A 17,228-nucleotide genomic window follows, 5' to 3' on the forward strand; every position below is an offset into this window, starting at 1 on the left:
GTTTCTGTGAGCTTCCTCTCTGACCATCTTCTGTGACTATCCTCTGTGACCATCTGCTGTGACCATCCTCTGTGACCAGCCTCTGTGACCATCCTCTCTGACCAGCCTCTTGACCATCCTCTGTGACCACCCTCTGTGACCATCCACTGTGACTGTGACCATCCTCTGTGACCATTTTCTGTGACCATCCTCTGTGACCAGCCTCTGTGACTACCCTCTGTGACCAGCCTCTGTGACCATTTTCAGTGACCATCTTCTGTGACATTCCTCGGTGACCATCTTCTGTGACCATTCTCTATGACCATCTGCTGTGACCATCCTCTGTGACCAGCCTCTGTGACCATCCTCTGTGACCATCCTCTGTGACCATCTTCTGTGACAAGCCTCTGTGACCATCCTCTGTGACCAGCCTCTGTGACCAGCCTCTGTGACCATCCTCTGTGACTGTGACCATCCTGTGTGACTACCCTCTGTGACCAGCCTCTGTGACCATCTTCTGTGACAAGCCTCTGTGACCATCTTCTGTGACTACCCTCTGTGACCAGCCTCTGTGACCATCTTCTGTGACCAGCCTCTGTGACCAGCCTCTGTGACCATCCTCTGTGACTGTGACCATCCTGTGTGACTACCATCTGTGACCAGCCTCTGTGACCATCTTCTGTGACAAGCCTCTGTGAACATCTTCTGTGACTACCGTCTGTGACCAGCCTCTGTGACCATCTTCTGTGACAAGCCTCTGTGACCAGCCTCTGTGACCATCCTCTGTGACTGTGACCATCCTGTGTGACTACCCTCTGTGACCAGCCTCTGTGACCATCCTCTGTGACCATCCTCTCCATTTGTCACGTTGCTAGTGCCACTGTGGATTCCATCATGCTGCTAAATTTGTAACATTTTTTATTTTACTTGGCAGTAAATTGTTACTTACTTTTAGTTTATTATTTCTGTGGATTTCTCTAGGGTGACTTGGTGCCGATCTAGTGCAGATTAATTATTTCTACAAGTGTCGTCTAGTTACACAAAATCAGTATAATATTGCCCTCTACAGTACTGTAAAGTGTATTTCTCCTTTCTTTTGCAATCCCATATTATAGCAGTCACTGCCGTCACAGTGTTTGCTGCGTCTTACAATCTGTACTCTCTTTTTTGTATCCTTATATTTAAGTTGTTTCAAAGTTTTTTCTTTTGTACACAAAAATCAATCTCCTAAATCTTGTAACATGGTAGACTTCTTTCATCTTGCCAGTCTGTAGACTTCCTATTCTGTCTGTATGAATAAGTGATCCCTGTAGCCCTGAAGTTTGGGGCTTTGACTGTCGTTGAATCATGCACATGTTATGCTGGTTGTTCTGTTGATTTTAAAGAGGCGCTAAAAAAATCAAGACTTTTTTATCTTGAAAGCTGGGTTAATGGAATTTTGCTCATGCTATTATACAGTAATTTGGAGTGGGATCCCTGTATAGGGATTGAAATTGGCTGTGGTGAGATCTGTTTTTGTCAGGGATTGCCTGCAGTGGTCACATGTCCATCCTGATGGCGCAGAAAGTTAAGAGCCCAGTGCTCATAAGTGTGGGAAGTGTGAGACCCGTGCTAGTAAATTAATTCATCGTATGTGACAGGTTTGTACAGGGGAACCCTTACCATCCTTATATTTGAGACTTTTTTTGTCCCCTTATATTTCCCCTTTACTAGTCTATACTTTATTTTGAAAACAAAGTTGCCACCAAACATTTATAGCATTCCTATTTCCAGGAAAATTAGTTTACTAACTTCCATTCAAGAGAAGGGGAACCCCACATCAGCGTTGGCTTTGGCAGAAGCTGATGCTGATGTTGGGATAGCATTGAGGCACTGCTATAAGGAGGAACATGGAGGAAGGTATATTAGTAGTTGTTAGCAAAAAATGCATCTTTCAGCATGTATGTAGATGAAGGTAATGACTAGGAGTGCTTCAAAAATAGTAGGTCAGACTCTGCTCTGCAACATGGGCCAGATATTAAGACAGAGACTCCTAAAGTAGAGGTCAGCAATTTCTTTTTAACACATACACCCTATTTATTTCATGAAGAGCAAACCCTGGAAATTGATTACATATCTCTAAAATCCATGACATATCCAAAGAATACTCCATACAAGACCAAAAGATGTGAATCCCATGTTTGATTTTACATTAAGTGTCCGTGAGTAGCTTAGTTGGAGAAGCGATTGCACCAGGATGAACTATGGGAAAAAAGCAGGTCGAAGGAACAGTCATTTTCCAGACCATGCCAAGTCCTGGCATTCCTGTAGATGTTACTTTGACATGTACCACCAGATGTGGAGTGACTTTCTATTCTTTATGGTTGGGCAAAGTAAGCGTAGATGATGACTCATGCCTGATAGTCATCTTCTAGAAGGCCACAGCACCATACGAACTTGCTTTTTTACGGCAGTCACACCTTAGCCACATGCTACCACATGCCACCAGTTGTAACTCTGTATATGACTTATGTTGACCCTTTCATGACAAATTGTTGTACTATACATCTGCTGCCTAGACTAGACCATTTGGAATAAGCCCATCTATAAATCAGCAATCTTATTTATATAGGTCATTATTAACCACAATTTCCACTTTTGTTGGCCAACAGTTAATCAGTTCTATGAAGACAACATCTTATGATGTCTCATAAATGATATATGGTATACAGGATTTCAAACACTTGTATACAGATGTACAGTATGGCCATGGTGGTCGTAAATCTTGAATGGCCCTTGTATTTTTAATGTTTTTCTTCATCTGTCTATCACAGGTCTGAATCAATATGGCAGACGGCTCCAAGTAAGTATAAAATCATAGTGCCGTAGTTACACTGAACATTAGAGTTTTATCTTTAGTCAATTATCGACCCACCAGACAGTGTGATAAATGAATCAATAAGTACTAAACAAATGGAAAGTTATGGAAGTTTTTTCCATATTCTTTATTTATTAAATTTAACCTCTAATCTTATTAATATTCCCTGCATGCCATCTGTCTCTCTTAATTGTGCACTTTGGAATTCTCGCTCAGTGTGTAACAAACTCTCCTTCATTCATGACTTCTTCCTTTCTAATTCTCTTAACCTCCTGGCTCTTACTGAAACCTGGATCCAGCAGTCAGATACTACCGCTGCTGCTGCTCTTTCATACGGGGGACTACACTTCTCTCATACCCCAAGATCAGACAATAGAGCTGGTGGAGGCGTTGGTCTGCTCCTATCACCAAAATGTACCTTTCAGGTTATCCCTCAAGTACCCTCACTTGTCTTCCCTTCTTTTGAGGTCCATGCCGTCAGACTCTACACCCCCTTCTCCATGCAAGTGGCGGTGGTGTATCGTCCTCCCGGCCCCTCCCATCAGTTCCTGGATCATTTTGCCACTTGGCTTCCACATTTTCTCTCCTGTGACATCCCTACCCTCATCATGGGTGATTTCAACATCCCCATTGCTCTTCCCCTCTCCCCATCTGCTACTCACCTTTTATCTCTAACCTCCTCATTTGGCCTTTCGCAGCTTACTAATTCTCCAAAGCATGAAGACGGAAACTCCCTCGACTTGGTCTTCTCTCGGCTTTGTGCAGTGGATGATTTTGCAAACTCCCCTCTCCCGCTCTCTGACCACAATCTTCTTTCATTCTCTATACAGAACTGCCAGGCTGCTCAGGTCACCCCCACTGTCCAGACTTATAGAAACATACAGGCCATTAACACCCAGAAACTTCTGAAGAACTTGCAGTCTTCATTGGCCCCTATCTCCTCCCTCTCATGTCCTGATTCTGCATTGAAGCATTACAATGAAACACTTCAAAGTGCCCTGGATGAATTTGCACCCCCTATAAATAGAACACCACAACACAGACGGCGACAACCCTGGCACACGGTGCAAACACGTTTCCTGCAGCGGTGCTCCAGGTGCGCCGAACGTCTGTGGAGAAAATCCAATCTACACGAAGATTTCATCCATTTTAAGTTTATGCTTAGAACATACAACACTGCCCTTCACCTCTCCAAACAAACCTATTTCAACACCCTCATCACCTCACTGTCCAATAACCCGAAACGTCTCTTTGACACTTTTCATTCTCTACTCAATCCAAGAGTACAGGCCCCAACCACGGAGCTCCGAGCTGACGATCTGGCCAATTACTTCAAAGAAAAAATTGACCAGATCCGACAGGAAATTATCTCCAAATCCCCTCATACCATGCACTGTCCTCCCTCCCCCACTGCATCTAACTCACTCTCTGATTTTGAACCAGTCACAGAAGAAGAAGTAAGCAGGCTCCTTGCATCTTCTCGCCCAACTACTTGCACCAGTGACCCATTTCCGTCACATCTCCTCCAGTCCCTTTCCCCTGCTGTCACCCCTCACCTAACTAAAATATTTAACCTCTCTCTCTCTTCTGGTATTTTTCCCTCCTCATTTAAGCATGCCATCATACATACACTACTTAAAAAACCATCCCTCGACCAAAACTGTGCCGCTAACTATAGACCTGTCTCTAATCTTCCCTTCATCTCTAAACTCCTGGAACGCCTGGTCCACTCCCGTCTTATCCGCTATCTCTCAGAAAACTCTGTTCTCGACCCTCTCCAATCCGGTTTCCGCTCTTTACACTCCACTGAAACTGCCCTCACTAAGTCTCTAATGATCTGCTAACTGCTAAATCAAATGGTCATTACTCCATGCTAATTCTCTTGGATCTCTCTGCAGCATTCGACACTGTGGATCGTCAGCTCCTCCTCACTATGCTCCATTCCATTGGCCTCAAGGACACCGTTCTCTCCTGGTTCTCCTATCTCTCCGACCGCTCCTTTACTGTTTCTTTTGCCGGTTCCTCCTCCTCTCACCTTCCCCTTACTGTTGGGGTTCCTCAAGGATCGGTTCTAGGCCCCCTCCTCTTCTCCTTGTACACTGCCCCTATTGGTCAAACAATCAGTAGATTTGGTTTCCAGTACCATCTCTATGCTGATGACACCCAATTATACACTTCTTCTCCTGACATCACGCCAGCCTTTCTAGAAAACACTGGCGATTGTCTAAACGCTGTGTCTAATATCATGTCCTCATTATATCTGAAACTGAACCTGTCAAAGACTGAACTCCTGGTGTTTCCTCCCGCTACTAATGTACCTATACCCGACATTGCTATTTCTGTGTGTGGTTCCACTATTACTCCCCAGCAACATGCCCGCTGTCTTGGGGTCATACTTGATTCCGAGCTTTCCTTTGCCCCCCACATTCGATCACTGGCTCACTCTTGTCATCTGCACCTCAATAACATTTCTAGAATTCGACCTTTTCTTACTTTTGACTCTGCAAAAACTCTTACTGTTTCTCTTATTCATTCTCGTCTCGACTATTGTAACTCTCTTCTAATCGGTCTCCCTCTTACCAAACTCTCCCCTCTCCAATCTGTCTTGAATGCTGCAGCCAGGATCATATTCCTCACCAATCGTTACACCGATGCCTCTACCTTGTGCCAGTCATTACACTGGCTACCCATCCACTCCAGAATTCAGTATAAACTTATTACCCTCACCCACAAAGCCCTCCATGGCTCAGCACCACCCTACATCTCCTCCCTTGTTTCAGTATACCACCCTACCCGCGCCCTCCGTTCTGCTGATGACCTGAGGTTAGTATCCTCAATAGTCAGAACCTCCCACTCCCGTCTCCAAGACTTTACACGTGCCGCGCCAATTCTTTGGAATGCACTTCCCAGGTCAATACGATTAGTCCCCAATCCCCACAATTTTAAGCGTGTCCTGAAAACGCATTTATTCAGACTGGCCTATCGCCTCAACACATTAACCTAACCTATCCCTGTGTGGCAGAGCCAAAAGTTTTACCATAACCAGGTTCCCAGCATCATGTTCCCACATGCTTTATGCATCCATTAGCCCTCTGTGTCTGTACTGTTACACACTTAACATTATGGCTGGTCCATACAATCAGAGCAACTGTTACCACCCACCTTTCGTGTCTACCTCTTTCCTCATAGACTGTAAGCTTGCGAGCAGGGCCCTCACTCCTCTTGTTATTTGTTATAATCTACTGTATGTGATTATTGTTATGCTGTAATGTCTATTGTCTGTACAAATCCCCTCTGAAATGTAAAGTGCTGCGGAATATGTCGGCGCTATAAAAATAAAATTTATTATTATTATTACCCATTTTACAGACACTAACTTTGCCTGTTCTAGTTTTAGAAGCAGACCATTCATTCATAGCTACGTTTCCTTTTCACTTTTACTGAAAATTATTACATGCTTTTGCAGAGTTTTCAAGAAAACCAGTGCTGATGGAAAGGTAAGAATACAGTCTAAAAAAAAACTATAAAATCAGTTTTTCATTTTTCACAAATAATATACAGTAGGATAATAGCAAACGATAACCAGACTGACTGTTTGTCTCCTCTTCTAGTTGTCGATGTATCTTGCAAAGCGTGACTATGTGGATCATGTGGAGACTGTAGAGCCTGTAGGTCAGTCATTATACAATCCTTACAGGATTACTAAACATAGAATCCATAGAATTTCAATCAAACCTCACGATTTTCATCCTCTTGCAGATGGGGTAATTTTAATTGATCCTGAACTTCAAAAAGACAAGAAAGGTAAACTAAAGGTTCCAGCTGGTTTGTCCGGGACATGATACCATTATTTACACTGTGTATAGTAAAACACATACATAAGGTCACTTATGCATTTATATCTTATGTGACAATGCTGTTCAATTTGCAGAGGAAGATGTTCCAACTTTTTCTCCAAATTTGCAGACCAGTGCCATGAATGTAGTACTGGTCTCAGTCATATTGTTAAATATCAAAGTGAATATGGCTGCATTTTTTCATAGAACAGTACAAACAAATACGGCACTCATACAAATTGGAGATATCGGTGCTCAAGTAAGGTATCCAGCCCGTATATATAAGTGAAGAAGAACTTGGCACTCAAAAAATTATGCAGAAAAAAAGTAGTCCATTTATTATATAGTTAAACAATTTCGGTCCCTATGTGGACCTTCATCAGAACTGGTTCAGAGAAAAATTCAGAGGAAGATTCTATGTTTCACTCTGTGCAGTAATACTTCAATGGGATTGGATGCCTGAGTGATGTGGATGAGCACCCATCCACAGCGACGGAGGTCGCACAGCCCAGACGCACTGCTTCACATAGATTCGTGATCATCACTCAGGCATCCAATCCCATTGAAGTATTACTACACAGAGTGGAACACAGAATCTTCCTCTGAATTTTTCTCTGAACCAGTTCTGATGAAGGTCCATTAGGGACCGAAAATGTTTAACTATATGTCTACTGGATGGACTTTTTTTCTACATAATTTTTTTGTGCCAAGTTCTTCTTCACTTGCGTTTTTTCATAGATATGGCATACCATGTTAGTTTGGCTGATAATTACCTTTCACTAACCATGGCATATTTATAATTCCCCATTCTGTCATTTATTTAGTGTTTGTGGTACTGACCTGTGCTTTCCGCTATGGTCGGGATGACATGGAGCTCATTGGCTTGAGTTTCAGAAAGGACCTGTATGTTCTGGCCTGCCAAGTGTACCCCCCACTACCAGAGAACAAGAAGCCACTAACACCGTTACAGGAGAAACTGCATGCAAAGCTGGGGAACAATGCCTTTCCTTTCAGCTTTACTGTGAGTAACATCACTATAAAAGATTATTTACAAGAGTTATGACTTCATAACAAATTGCATTTTGCTTTCTTCATTCTACATTTTTAGATGGCCAAGAATTTGCCATGTTCTGTGACACTGCAACCCGGACCTGAAGATTCTGGGAAAGTAAGTAGAGAATGCTCATATGTATCATTTATGGAAATGCTCTTTGCCCCATATGTGCCAACACATGTGGTATATTCCATAAACAGTACATCACATGTAAAAAAACATTGTTTTATGAGAGATGAAATCATTGGCTGATACAAGCGCCGTAATACAGTGGGGAAAAAAAGTATTTAGTCAGTCAGCAATAGTGCAAGTTCCACCACTTAAAAAGATGAGAGGCGTCTGTAATTTACATCATAGGTAGACCTCAACTATGGGAGACAAACTGAGAAAAAAAAATCCAGAAAATCACATTGTCTGGTTTTTTTTTCATTTTATTTGCATATTATGGTGGAAAATAAGTATTTGGTCAGAAACAAGCAATCAAGATTTCTGGCTCTCACAGACCTGTAACTTCTTCTTTAAGAGTCTCCTCTTTCCTCCACTCATTACCTGTAGTAATGGCACCTGTTTAAACTTGTTATCAGTATAAAAAGACACCTGTGCACACCCTCAAACAGTCTGACTCCAAACTCCACTATGGTGAAGACCAAAGAGCTGTCAAAGGACACCAGAAACAAAATTGTAGCCCTGCACCAGGCTGGGAAGACTGAATCTGCAATAGCCAACCAGCTTGGAGTGAAGAAATCAACTGTGGGAGCAATAATTAGAAAATGGAAGACATACAAGACCACTGATAATCTCCCTCGATCTGGTGCTCCACGCAAAATCCCACCCCGTGGGGTCAGAATGATCACAAGAACGGTGAGCAAAAATCCCAGAACCACGCGGGGGGACCTAGTGAATGAACTGCAGAGAGCTGGGACCAATGTAACAAGGCCTACCATAAGTAACACACTACGCCACCATGGACTCAGATCCTGCAGTGCCAGACGTGTCCCACTGCTTAAGCCTGTACATGTCCGGGCCCATCTGAAGTTTGCTAGAGAGCATTTGGATGATCCAGAGGAGTTTTGGGAGAATGTCCTATGGTCTGATGAAACCAAACTGGAACTGTTTGGTAGAAACACAACTTGTCGTGTTTGGAGGAAAAAGAATACTGAGTTGCATCCATCAAACACCATACCTACTGTAAAGCATGGTGGTGGAAACATCATGCTTTGGGGCTGTTTCTCTGCAAAGGGGCCAGGACGACTGATCCGGGTACATGAAAGAATGAATGGGGCCATGTATCGTGAGATTTTGAGTGCAAACCTCCTTCCATCAGCAAGGGCATTGAAGATGAAACGTGGCTGGGTCTTTCAACATGACAATGATCCAAAGCACACCGCCAGGGCAACGAAGGAGTGGCTTCGTAAGAAGCATTTCAAGGTCCTGGAGTGGCCTAGCCAGTCTCCAGATCTCAACCATATAGAAAACCTTTGGAGGGAGTTGAAAGTCCGTGTTGCCAAGCGAAAAGCCAAAAACATCACTGCTCTAGAGGAGATCTGCATGGAGGAATGGGCCAACATACCAACAACAGTGTGTGGCAACCTTGTGAAGACTTACAGAAAATGTTTGACCTCTGTCATTGCCAACAAAGGATATATCACAAAGTATTGAGATGAAATTTTGTTTCTGACCAAATACTTATTTTCCACCATAATATGCAAATAAAATGAAAAAAAAAAACAGACAATGTGATTTTCTGGATTTTTTTTTCTCAGTTTGTCTCCCATAGTTGAGGTCTACCTATGATGTAAATTACAGACGCCTCTCATCTTTTTAAGTGGTGGAACTTGCACTATTGCTGACTGACTAAATACTTTTTTTCCCCACTGTATCTGCACACTCATACAAGCTTTTTACGGGAATGATATTAATTCACACGTCTTTTAATGTCTTCACATTCCATGGGTCAAGTAGTCAATCAGTTCACTGGGAAAAGATTAATTTAACATCTTGAGTTAATTTTCTGAGTCTGTATAGGCAACGTCTTCCCCAGATAGTGAAATGGATTTCCAAAGATTGGAAAAAATGATGCGATGTTAATTTATTGTCAAATTATTAATATATAATTATGTTGTAAAATTCACACAGTGGTAGAGAAATGTAATACTTGCAAATCCTCTTGTGCTCCTTTTTCTCAGCATTTGTCCTGCTATCCCTTGTTATCTTGCAGCCCTGTGGAGTGGATTTTGAGGTGAGAGGTTTCAGTGGAGAAAATGCAGAGGAGAAAGCCGACAAAAAGTAAGAACTTTGGTGTAATGAGTTACATAACCTAAAGGGTAGTATATCATTGTCCATCTTATGTCTTTCTTTTGTGTGGGCACTCCTGATTGACACTTCAGGCCATCAGCATTGTTACATCTCAGAACATACTGTAGACTGGGGTAGTAGAGCAGAATAATTAGTTCTGCACCGACAGCGCTGCAGCTGGCTTGGATGGAAAATACTGTAGACGTGCTGCTCCTAGACTGTTGCCTACAACCAGGAGTTATTCTATATAAATGAATAGGACTGGAAAGAGGAAGCCATGAAAAGGAGTTAGCAGGCATGCTCATATTGTGAACTCCTGAAGTCCGGAACAGCCTCAATGAAAACTTGCAGGTAGCAAGCTGAGTGTTATTCACATGTGGTAGTAAACAGGGTGAAAGGAGCTAACTATAAGAAAACTGCACAAACCCCACTCGGTTCCTGCAATGTCTAAAGTATCTGGCAACGCAGGCCCTACCAGCTCAAGCGCAACCAGGAAAACCCCTGAAGGGAAAACTAAAGATGACCACTCGAAAATGGCTCCCTGAAAGGCCAGAATGACCACGGTACAAACAAAAATGAGCAGGTGGTCCGAGTTCAGGTCCCTCATTTGGACCTCAGCAAGCACCAATTTGCACAGGTTCGCTCGTGTCTTCCAAAAAGGAGGAAAAAGTAACTGGAACAGCTTCAAATATATCTTTATCCCTCAGATATTTGTCTAAACGGACAGCAAGTGATATTGCCTCCTCCAGAGACATACAGTAGGTGAAGGGCTGTAAACAATCTTGTCTCTAATCTGACTAGAAAGACCCTGCAAAACAGACTGCGGAGAGCTGGGTCATTTCAGGATGTCTCCACTGCCAAACACCTGAATTGAGAGCAGAAATCCTCAACTTTGCGATTACCCTGAACCAACCTGCAAATCATGGAATAAGAAACCGCGACCCTATCTGGGTTGTCATAAATTAGTCCATGCACCAAAAAAAATTTACAGAAGAAAATATTGAATAATCCCAGGCAAGCCAAAGCCTAAGGATCTCCACGGAGCAAGAACATAACAATACCCACTCAATGACTTTCTCCTCTGGAGGAAACAGGCTGGAGGCGAAAATAAAGCTTACATCGTGAAGGAAAAATTGAAAACTTAGTTCGGTCTCTGTCGAAGCAATCCGGCAATTTTACCTTATGTTCAGGAGGAAGGGCTGAACCCCTGCATCGGTGGAGAGTGTTAGTTTCTGTTGTTGTGTGATAGTCACCACCTCCACCAAGGATAAGGACTGTAGCTGCGTTGCTCAAGGCATCTATATCACACAATGCAGAAATATTATTATTGTCCATGATTGGAATACCCATTCAAAGAATAGTTGTCTGACACCCGAAACTATAACCGCAATAGGTGGAAAGAAGTAAATCAGCACATACTGTATTTATTTTACTTACTTTTATTGTACCATTAATGCCTAAGCACAGACATCACAGATATTATTGTCAATGTCCCCATTGAGGCTCCCAACCTAGATTCCCTATCAGTAGGTCTTTGAAGTGTTGGAGGAAACCGGAGAACCCGGAGGAAACCCATGCAAACATGGGGAGAACATACAAACTCTTTGCAGATGTTGTCCTTCTTAGAATTTTACCCCAGGACTCCAGCACTGCAAAGCAAAAGAGCTAACCACTGAGCCACCATATGCTTCCACTAATGAACTAAATACCTTATATGCTTCACCAAATAGACACCTTTGACTGGGCTACTATTTATTTATTTCTTCTATCCTAGGTTGGGGTATAAAGAGGCTAAAAAAAATCTTAGAACCTGGAAAAGATGTGATGAAGCATAAGACTGAGGTTTATAGTGATGATTTTACCATGGCGTAGGATGTCTATGGTGTATTACTGCTACATGGACATAGTGTCCCGTTTAATGAATATCAATTTTAGTTTTAATCTCATATTCCTTCACCACTAGGAATATAGTACGTCTTATTATTAGGAAAGTCCAGTATGCCCCAGATGCCAGAGGACCAGGCGCAAAAGCAGAAGTCACCCGTCAGTTCATGTTGTCAGACAAACCACTGCAACTAGAGGCCTCATTAGATAAGGAGGTAACATCTCTTATTAATTTTATGACTTTTGCATATCTTCATATTTTAGCATTAATACATCAATATAGGAAATAAATTCATGATTATTTGTGCAACTATGAAAAAAAAAATCACATAATATTACTGTATTTGACAAACAAAATGGCATGATGGCTAGGGCAAAATAGAAACTGGAGGGAAATATATACAAAACCGTCAGTTGTTACATGGAAAGATGTGAATTCATTATTAAAGAAATACTCCCATCAAAGTTTTTATCCTCTTAACATATTGCAGTCATCATCTTATACAGCACCGTGTACTTACAATTGCTCATTTTTCATGTCTACCCAGATAATCCTTCTGTTCTCTGCTCTAGGTAGAAACATGAAGTTATGTGTCCTTGCAAAAATCATTCCTCTCTTCAACTCCTGATCCAGCTGCTCCATCCCACCTCCCCCCCTCCAGGGACTTTTGCAGTGACTTATGACTCATGCAGGGAAAATTGACCTCCTGTTGCTACGTAGCGCTTAGAAGGATCCAGCTAGTCTTTTTTTTTTCATGTGATGTCATAGATCTAATGGAAAAGAGAATAATTATATGGGTAGAAGGGAAAAATGAGCAATTGTAAGTACACAGTGCTATATAATATGATGGCTCCAAAATGTAAGAGGATAAAAACTTTGATGGGAGGAGTGCTTCTTTAAAGTACACTATATCTTATATTATAGAAGCATGCAACACAGCAGGGTCAAAGTATATGTAAAATAATGAACCATGGATGGACCCAGCAAAAGTGACTGACACATCACAGAAGAGGTCTCCCAGATATTTTGGACTTTTCCCCATACATGTACAAATGTAAAGGGATGAGAGGGCTGAAACTGCAGGAGATGATAGTGCCACTCATCTGTCTGTGGCCAATTCATCTGAGAATGAGAAGTTGTGGCTGTATGACACTACTGATAATTCACAGCACTGTGCAATTATCATACATGCGATGCATCCTTATAATTGGATATTGTTGGATAGTGCTAGTAAATACAAGCAATTTTGCAATACTGCTTATTAAAAATGTCAGCTATTGTCTTGGAGGCTGAGCACAGCTGCTAGACAGCAGAACATGTACAGTGCTTACAAGCTCTTTTCTCTCAAGCTTGTAAGCACTGTCTTAAACCTGCCAAAGGATTGCTAGAGTGTGCAGTTAGCTCCTAATCTCAGCCATCTTCAGTACAGTGTTTTCAAAAAGTTTTCATATCTGAAGAATGGCTGAAAATTTTAAAAAGCAGTGAATTTCAAAATAGCTTGATTTTACAAGCACTATCCAATAATATCGAATTATGAAGATAGGAATAACCATCTAACAAAAATCTAGACTGGAATGCAACAGCAGTGGCTGTAAAATAAAATAACATCATTAACTTGTAGCCTATAGCAGCAATAACTTGAAGTAATATTTTTCTTTATGACTTTATCAGTCTCACACCGCTCTGGAGGAATTCTGGCTCACTCTTTTTCACAACGCTACTTAAGCTTATTGGGGCTTTGTGGTAATTCATTTGTGCACAAGTTCTCTTAAGTTCCCACCACAACAATTCAATTGGGTCAATGTCTGGACTCTGACTGGGCCATTGCAACTCCTTCTTGTAGATTTGCTGGTGTGCTTGGTATAATTGTATTGTTAAATGTCCTTATTTCTGCCAAGCATTAGCTTTTGAGCAGATGGCCTTACATTTCATTTTAGAATACTTTGGTATACAGAACAAAACAAGTCCAAATCATTACTGTTCCACCACCATGCCTGACAGATGTTTTTTGTTTGTCTTTTTTGCTGATATGTTGTGTTTGGAGTTTGGAGTTTGCTAAACACAGCAATATGGCCAAACATTTTCATTTGTTCTTGCCTGTATAAAAGACATTGTTCCAGAAATCTTGTGGTTTCTTCATAATCAACTTTGCACACTTTAATCACGCTGCCATGTTCTTTTTAGAAAAAAAGAGTCTCTCTCCTGGCAAAGCTTCCAAACAAGCCACTGCCATTCTCGCCCAGTCTTTTTTATTTGTACAGAGCTGTGCAAATTAATTGGGACAAAGCATTTTTATAAGTAAAATTGTAAGTTGGTTACCAGTCAGTGATTCAAACCAGTTTTAACTGCTTTGAACAGGCACTCACACCTGTTCAAAGCAGTTAAAACTGGTTTGAATCACTGACTGGTAACCAACTTACAATTTTACTTAAAAAATGCTTTGTCCCAATTAATTTGCACAGCGCTGTAGTATCAAGAACTTGAACATTTAACATGCTAATTAAGGCCTTTAGAGTCTGAGTTGTAGCTCTTGTTTTTTGCTTGCAATTTCTAAGGCTAGTTTTACATTTGCGGTTGAGTCCGCAGCGTAACGTCTGCAACCGCAAACGCATGCAAAAACGCATGCAAACGCATGCTAATGCTTTTGCGGTTGCATTCGATAGGACAATGCTTTTTCCACTGGAATTTCCTAGACACCAATGGGCGTGTCTTATGTTAATTCTGGCGTGTGCTTGCGTACGCAAATGCAAAGCGTACGCATGTCATTACGTACCCTTGCATTCTTGCAGACAGGAATGCGGGTTTTTTACTCATTTCATCCGCAGTCATTCTTATGCGGATGACTGCGGAAATTTGACGCCTCAAAAAATGCAACATGGTGCGTTAGCCACGCCCCACCGCATAATGTGAAACGACGCATGCGTAAGCATCCGCAGGCAAACACATGTCCCTGTGTCCACCATGTTAAAGATAAGAAAACAGGACGCATGTGGATGTATGCGGATGAAACGCGGGCACAACCGCACTTGTGAAACCGGCCTAAGAGCATCACAGAGTCTGGCCTTGAGGCAAATTTGTAAAGACATCCACTCCTGGGAAAATTGCTATTGTGTTGACAAAGACAAAGACCAGAAGATTTTTTTTATTATATCCTGATATGTAAAATCATAGAACTTAGGTTTTATCATGACTGTATATTATTAAGATCCGAAGTGATAATCAGTGAGCACTAATTACGTAAACATCTATGCATGTATCACAGACCTCTCTAGTTGTTATATATTAATGAGAATTTTCACATGCAAGAAATTATCATGGAAAATCAACGTTTTTTACTTTGATCAATTTGTTAACTATAAAATACCAGCAAAGCAAACAAGAAAACCTAAGTTTATTTCCAGGCCCAAAGACCCATTTAGTTTGCAATTATGTTTATATCTCTTTTTTATTTTTGTAGATATATTATCATGGTGACCCAATCAAAATCAATGTGAAAATCAACAATTCAACCAACAAAATTGTGAAAAAGATTAAGATCACAGGTATTTATAAAGTACAGAAGAGTGTAAGTCAAACACAATTTTAAAAGATTGGTCTTTAAAAAAAACAACTACCGTAATTGCCGTTTGAGCGGACCTGTTATGTGCAATATGTAGTTTGATCTGTCTGGGTGATGAATAAAAAAATCATATATCCTTTTGTTGGAAAATATTCAGTTTATCTTGTAAGATATTGATATAAATTCTTGCTCATGCCAGGCTTAAGATTACAGTGGATAGTCGTATCAATGATTAACAGCTATCTCTGCATGCAAACCCATGAAAGTGAGACCACTCACTTGACTCCTAGGCTTAGCAGGAGAAAAAAATAATAAAAAAGTTAGACTGAATCTTTTCAAATAAGGCTATGCTTCAGTCTGCTGAACCCCTTTTTGTTTATGACACATTGCCCTGAGATTGGAAGTTGAAAGTTCACTTTAAAGTGTTTGTCTGGTTTTTCAATATTTATGGCCTGTTATTAGGATAAAAGCTCCGTTACACACTTCAATGTCACAGCAATCCCACCAACGATCTGACGTGGATGGGATCGTTGGAACATAGTTAGCTGATCGCTGGTGAGCTGTCACATAGGCAGACTCACCAGCGATCAGGACCAGCGAGCACCCTGGTATCCAGGGTAAACAGCGGGTATCTAAGTGCCGCGCGGCTCTTAGTTACCCGCTGTTTACCCTGGATACCAGCTCCCAGCATCTGCTGTATGGCGCTGGGAGCTCGCTGATCGTTGGTCTCTCGCTGTCACACGCAACGATGTGTGTTGCCCAGCGGGAGACCAGCGATAGATTTATGGCCCAGATCATTAGGCAACGATTAACAATCAGCCAACTGATCGTTGATCGTTGCTACGTGTCACACGCAACGATCTTGTTTCGACATCGGTGCAACATCACCAAACTGGTGACGTTGCAACGATATCGTTCACAATATCGTTGCATGTAACGGGACATTAAGTCATCAATGTCTTATTAATGGGGGGTGCGACACCTACCATTCCTACCAATCAGCTGTTCCCCATGTCGTCCGGAACTCCTCAACAGCATAGCTGCACAGCACAGATCTGTCGACTGTACAGTGGCCGCGGCTGGGCACTGCACATCTGCCACATATTCAAATCAATAGGGGGCAGACATGCAGTACCAGGCTGCGCAACTATTCCATCAATGGAGCTGTGTAGCTCCGCAACTGAGCAGTTCCGACTGCCGCCAACACTGGGAACAGCTGATCGGAGGGGATGTACCCCACCGATCAGACATGATAACCTATCCACTGGATAGGATATCAAAGTTAAAGTCCTGGCAACCCCTTTAACAAAGAGGGTACATACACATAACATCTCAGTGTCCATTTAGTTCCTAAGCCAGACTGTATGGACTGTATATTTTTTTTGATACATACATAAACAAAAAGTATATGCTCACAGGATGCAATTGTGCTAGATTTTTTCTGCCTTGATTTTTGCCATAAATTTGTGAAAATCATGGCAAAAGCGTGTATGTGTTTTTAATCTGACTTGGAAAATTTTTGAAAAAATAAGCAACATGAATACGTGAATATGTGAGATGACCTAAAGTTGTTGGCTTCTATATCAAGATATGGTAATGATATGCTGTTCATGTGGGGGGGATGCCACTGTCATGTCACCTGTTATTACCAGGATGGGAGGTCAGCATTGCATAGCATTCCTTGGAATAAATCATATTTAGAGTGGTTGTCCAAGACATGCATATCAATGACCTATCTGTAGAACAGGTCATCAGTGTGAAAT

At 41.7% G+C, this 17,228-nt stretch overlaps 1 protein-coding gene across 2 annotated transcripts in view; it reads left to right on the forward strand.

Annotated features, from left to right (window-relative positions):
* Window positions 1-2,804: 2,804 nt before the first annotated feature.
* Window positions 2,805-17,228, forward strand: part of ARR3 (arrestin 3) — a 40,746-nt gene continuing 26,322 nt past the window's right edge. For both annotated transcript variants that reach the window (XM_073555893.1, XM_073555894.1), the window contains exons 1-9: window positions 2,805-2,821; window positions 6,303-6,333; window positions 6,448-6,508; window positions 6,596-6,640; window positions 7,497-7,693; window positions 7,781-7,840; window positions 9,945-10,012; window positions 11,985-12,120; window positions 15,364-15,448. In XM_073555893.1, the coding sequence (XP_073411994.1) occupies window positions 2,805-2,821; window positions 6,303-6,333; window positions 6,448-6,508; window positions 6,596-6,640; window positions 7,497-7,693; window positions 7,781-7,840; window positions 9,945-10,012; window positions 11,985-12,120; window positions 15,364-15,448 (700 nt within the window). The remainder of the gene's footprint in view (window positions 2,822-6,302; window positions 6,334-6,447; window positions 6,509-6,595; window positions 6,641-7,496; window positions 7,694-7,780; window positions 7,841-9,944; window positions 10,013-11,984; window positions 12,121-15,363; window positions 15,449-17,228) is intronic.

Source organism: Dendrobates tinctorius, unplaced genomic scaffold (genome assembly GCF_039654945.1).
Source record: "Dendrobates tinctorius isolate UK_male_01 unplaced genomic scaffold, ASM3965494v1 ptg000231l, whole genome shotgun sequence".
NCBI classification, from domain to species: domain Eukaryota; kingdom Metazoa; phylum Chordata; class Amphibia; order Anura; family Dendrobatidae; genus Dendrobates; species Dendrobates tinctorius.